At 38.4% G+C, this 5,690-nt stretch overlaps 1 protein-coding gene across 1 annotated transcript in view; it reads right to left on the bottom strand.

Moving 5' to 3' along the window:
* Positions 1–4,118, bottom strand: part of zgc:92664 (chromatin complexes subunit BAP18) — a 6,041-nt gene extending 1,923 nt beyond the window's left edge. Inside the window, exons 1-3 of the mRNA XM_032544499.1 lie at positions 3,703–4,118; positions 2,385–2,479; positions 955–1,172 (exon numbers count right to left, since the gene is read on the bottom strand). Coding sequence (XP_032400390.1) covers positions 955–1,172; positions 2,385–2,479; positions 3,703–3,723 — 334 coding nt within the window. The 5' untranslated portion in view covers positions 3,724–4,118. The remainder of the gene's footprint in view (positions 1–954; positions 1,173–2,384; positions 2,480–3,702) is intronic.
* Between the last annotated feature and the right edge of the window lie 1,572 nt (positions 4,119–5,690).

Here is a 5,690-nt window from a genome sequence, read left to right as displayed (position 1 = left end):
ACACACACACACACACACACACACACACAATAGAGAAAGGAAATATGTAGTACTGTTTGTGGACATTGTAAAACCTTGAAAATAAAAACATCAGCTAGGCTAAAATTATTACAGAAAAGGAGAATTTACATAGTATATACTAGATAGAGTTGAGGCGTAAAAAAGAAAAATGTTATGATGGATGGTTGTAGATTCATACCTTCATACCATGAGCTTCTATGTAGTATTAAGTAGGGGTGTGACGAGACGCTTACTCCACGAGACGAGACACATCACGAGACTGGGTTCACGAGAACGAGACGAGATTTTTAAAAAAAATTTAAAGAAATCCTCGATGAAATATATGAATGGAAAATAGTTTTTTTATTCAACTGAAAAATCACAAAATGCAAAACAATTAAGGTGCATTTTGAAATCAACTATTAATGATGAATGTTACTTAACTTTTTTTTTTTTTACTATTTTAATGAATTATATGCAGTAAAGGACGTGCAAACACTGCAAAATGTTTTGTATAAACTCTACCAACTGGCTTCTGCCCTGTACAATTTCACACAAGAAATCTAACTCCTTTCCACAAACCGAACACAAAAAAAATAAACAGTATATATAAAATAAATGTGTAAATAACAGAAAAATAACACTTTATTGATTGCCACACAAATGATTTAAAAGTGGCAGGGGGATCTTCAATAGTAATTTCACGCTCCATCACGCTGACATCACATCGCCTCACGAGAAATCTCGTCACGTTTTAATCGAGATCTCGTCGCACCCTTAGTATTAAGTTAATATTCTGATGAGATGCATTTATCTACACCAAACAATAAAGATGATAAATATGCAGGAGTGAAGGAAAGAGTGTGTGGATTCTACTGTTTTTCTGTTTAATTATCAGGTTTGATGAAGAAGGGATTGGAATGCTGTGATGTTGTGGAGATGAGTACGACTCACCTGCAGTCTTCTGTTTCTTCAGGGTGGAGGCGGGGCCCTGAAGTCCTGATGCCACGGCGACCCGAGCTGTAGGCACGGCAATGGTGGTTGGAGTACCCTGCGTGGCCATGGCAACGGTAGCAGGGGTTTTCTTGATGACCTTTTTTGGGCCGTCAGAGGCGGCGGGCGGAGCGCCGTCTTCATACAGCTTCCTCTTCACTGTGCTCTTGGTCTGACCGCTGGAGGGAGGACGGGAGGGAAATGGACTTTAGTATTTACGCCAGGAGAAAGGGAGTAGGGCTTTACAATAAGAGGAACATATGCGATAGTATTGTTGAATATCTTGCAATAACGATATTACTTGCGAATATTACTTGGGATAAATAAACAGATATTTAAGTGTACTCACTTCTTCTACTTTCAGTACTCAGATAAAATGCAACAAATTGCTTGTTGAATTTAAAACAACTGAAAGGAAAACATTTCCAGTGGTAGAAGAAGTATACAGATTTTTACTTTATTTAAAAAGTACTAATACCACACTGTTAAAAGTAAAAGTCTTGCATTGAAAATGTTACTTAAAGTGCCCATATGAATCAACATCAAGCATATTGTGCAGCCCATGGTTCTTGGTAAATGAAATCGGACACGAAAAAGGTGTGTATGGAACATCACCACACCTGTTACCTGCTCATTCCCCATTACAGTTTTTCTCTGAACCAAATGCTCAGTGGCCTAAACCTATTTGTTGAATTAATCACTCTTTTTGTAAAACTCTAAACACACTCTCACTCGCTAAAACCCATTTCACACCGAGATGCTATTATATTGCAAAATGGTTAACACGAGCAGCAAAAGTTAAACACAACTACAACACAGTTCTCATTTACACACGGCTCTGAACTGTACGCACGTTTCTAAGGCGATCAAACCAATTGTAGAGAATATAAAAGCCAATGCAGAGGGCACAGGTTCATTTTGTTTTCTTTGTTCTTTGGCCTTTTGCAGTTGGATTGCTGTATTGTTCTACAAGTGCCTAGTATACAGAGATTCAATATTGTAGTATTTGCACTACTTGCAGCGTTGCCTACAAGATATTCACCGTACAAGTTGGGATATACTTTTTGCTTTCATTGCAAAATGTGTTTACTGCATAAAAACAAAAGAGAATTCTGTAACTACATGCCCTGGAAACTGTGTGAAATGTTTGCAGTAATGTCTGATGAATGCTCTGTAGTGTTTAATCATTAACTGACTGTGAGTATGATCTGAAAGCATTCTTTGATTTTACTAACAGAATCAGGTGTTTTGTGAATATAGTTGAGAATTTGGTTTTGTGTTTACAGTTTTGAGAAACGGATGAGGGTTTAAAGAAATGGGTCTTAGAAATTGAGAAAAACTGTAGTATGAGTGAGTGAGTGAGTGAGTGTGAGTGTGTGTGTGTGTGTTACCCTGCAGGACTGGAGTCTGCCACTGGATGAAGCTGCATGGTGAGCTCTCCTAGTTTGGTGAAGGCAGCTCCAGCTGCAGAGAAGATCTCCCCAACCTGCAGAACACACACATTGAAACTTAAAACTTAGTTCCATGGCCTATGTATCATACAACATGGAGTGGAGACAATCACATGATCAATGCATTATGCAGTGCCAGAGATTCACGACATGACCAAAGGTATGTAGACAACTGAACAATCCAGTCAGCCATATGTAACAGTTGAACATTTTTATACAAACGCTACGGGCATAAAGGCATAATCAGAAGGGCTGGGACGGTATGTCTTTTGACCCGATTCGATTCTTTCGCGATACATGGGTGCCGATATAATACGATATTGTATTGCAATTTTAATTTACTGCGGTGCAAAAGCCACAACACGAATGCAAAAGCGATAACATTCAAATTGTATCTTTTGCAACACAAATGTTGTAGCTTTTGCATTTGTGTTGTAGATTTTGCATTTGTATGAATCGTCTTGGCCACTGTAGTTTTCTGACCAAAAGCAGAAAATCCATGTTGTGTACTTCTTTACAAAGTAAATAAATGTCAGACTGACATATGATGTGCGTTCTTCTTAGAAAACAATTCGTTTTTAGAAATTTCTTAGGATATGTTGTTTCTAGAAGTGTATTATTCAACTTTTTACGTTAAAGAAGTAAAAGGAAATCGCAATACTATCGAACCATAATACAAATCGAATCGGGTGACTCCAATAGGGTGTTGGATGGGGGGGTGAGGTGGTGTTTATGGAGCTGGCTTGGTGCACAGAGTCACTGTCGTTTGAAAAAGTGAAGAACCAAACCACACATCAACTGTTGACACAAAGCTGGAAGCACTATGTTGTGTATTGTGCATTTTACTGTATGCTGGACTATGTCTCGTCATTGGCACGGAGGGGCATGATACGGCAGTGTATAAAGAAGCGTTAAGTAAATTAGGACTGCACAGACTTGTAAACTAATCAGTTGAAGACATAACCAATTAGAACACGTCCAATTGTTCAGTAGGATCTATAAGCGTTTCCCAAAGACCCGATCAAAGTAACGTTATCTTACTTTCTGAACTCTTATTTCAACAATGAAGTGACCTTAAATCCACTGATATTCTTCCTCGCTCCCGCGAGCAGCAGCGGGAAACATAATGGGGCTCGTGCGTTTGTATAAATAACAAGTAACGTTAGTAAACGTTAATAGGGCACTATTTACCGGGCTAACTAGGGCGGCAAACTAACGTTAACGTACTTCTCAATGGTTCGTGTGTAAAATGACTTACTTTAGTGGAAGCTGAGGTCATTTTGCTGATATCTGAGGTATCATAGACTGTATGTAACGTTAGTCTGTTTAACGTTAGACTATCGTAGGACTCAAAGATGCCTTCAAGTGGACGGAACAGCTGCTATGATGCTAAAAGTATAGCTAGGTTAGCATTTGACACCAGCGTTGGGCATTTGGTGCGCCTCCTGATGTAGCTAGCTAGCTAGCAGAGCAGCTAGAAAGCTGTTCTTCCAACGCTTTAGTGTTGGTGCCTGAAAAAGTCCAGCATTTATACAGACAGCTACATAGTGCTAGCTAATAAAGTTAAATCTGCGGTGAATTATATTGACGTTACCACCGGAGACAAATGGGTCATGCCACACACTGAACACAACGACAAGGCTAGTGCCGCCTTCGGTGTCTCCTCGTAATTTCCAGGTTCAGAAATACATATTATTTCGGCCCAGTATCCTACGTCCATGGTAGAATGTGGGAAACAAGTGTGCGTCGGAAGCCCTATGAAGCTTTTTAGTTTCTTTGGAAAAGAAAAGTATTAAAAACTACAGAGAGAAACATGTATAGCCTACCCTACATGTAGGCCTAACGTTATCTTTGAAAAGAGGAACACTGCGACATATGGAATACAATTACAAATAAACATGAAATATAACACACTGCAGGAAACTGCTTGCATTGAGTAGAAATAAATTATATTTAAGATATGTCAGTGTGTAACCTACACAATTATATTTTCTTACTTTTTAAGATTTTGCTACTTTCTTTTGAAAAAAAATGTAAAATTACATATAAAAATATGACGCCGAAATTTCAGAACGCAGCACAGTGAAGGCTGGTTTTCGTTATGTTGTAAACAGCCTACATATATTTCTCTGACCAGGATGTTTTGCTTGAATAACTGATAAAGCCAGTGCTCTAAGTTCCATGTAGTCTACTCACTTCTGCAAATGATAGAGAACTAGCAAAAAAAATGCAAATATACCATACCACTATAACTGTTATTTATCTATTCATACCTTGTAAAAATTCTGGGCCCTGTAGAAAGGCATTCAGTATCGGCCCCTACCTGCATCCACAGCCATTCATTCTAGCATGTATTTGGGCCCTGGGTACTCATTCCTATTCCCACCCCCAGAACAACAACCCTGTTAGTAGTGTACAATATGTCCAAGAGTTTAATTCTGGCTTCCATTGGCCTGCTTTACACACTGGCTTTGTATTGATCCACTGAACATGATGTGGATATTCTACCAGTAGGCTATAACTGCTGGTTATTTGAATGCAAACTCCTGGTAGTGCTAAATTGGTCATGTAATATGTTCTGAATTTCAAGATAACCTATAACGTTTAGTTCACTTAAAGCATGGTAAACAGACACGTTTGTTTGCTTCATATGCCTTGGTTTAACAAGAATGGTGCAATAGTGGTATAGCAGGAGCACCCCATGGTTTGTTTATCAGTGTTTGTTGGTAGTTTTAGTTGTCGTTGTTGTTTTTACGTCTTAGTCTGTGAAGGTGTAGCCAAAACATTGTAATATAGTGGAATATAACAGAATAAAACAATACATGGGATTGAAACTTGAATGGTTGCTCTAATTTTTGAAAACCATCAGATGTCATTGAATGCTTCATTTTGTTTCCCTGACAACGGAGAAACCCACCGTTTTTAGTTCATATAAACGTTTTGTTGGGGCTAAACAACCTACTAAACTGACTTACAACTTAAACACATACCAACAATGCGTTTTAAAAACCAGTACGAATCAAAAAGGCACCGGTAGAAAAAAGTAAGCGCAACTAGGCCTACAGAAATGAAGACATGTATAATTTTCTTTTTGGTTGTCTGTGTGGGTTGAATGTATTAGTAATACCGATAGTACTTGAACGCAACACCACAGCTAGCAGTTAGCAGTTGGATCAAATTACGTCTTTCTTTTGTATGCACCTGTTTCAGTTGGTCTACAGTAAATATTTTACAGCCCAAATCTAT

This window comes from Etheostoma spectabile, chromosome 19, assembly GCF_008692095.1.
Source record: "Etheostoma spectabile isolate EspeVRDwgs_2016 chromosome 19, UIUC_Espe_1.0, whole genome shotgun sequence".
Lineage (NCBI taxonomy): Eukaryota > Metazoa > Chordata > Actinopteri > Perciformes > Percidae > Etheostoma > Etheostoma spectabile.
Note: the sequence above shows the minus strand (reverse complement) of the source record. Positions and strands in the feature narration are given on the sequence as shown.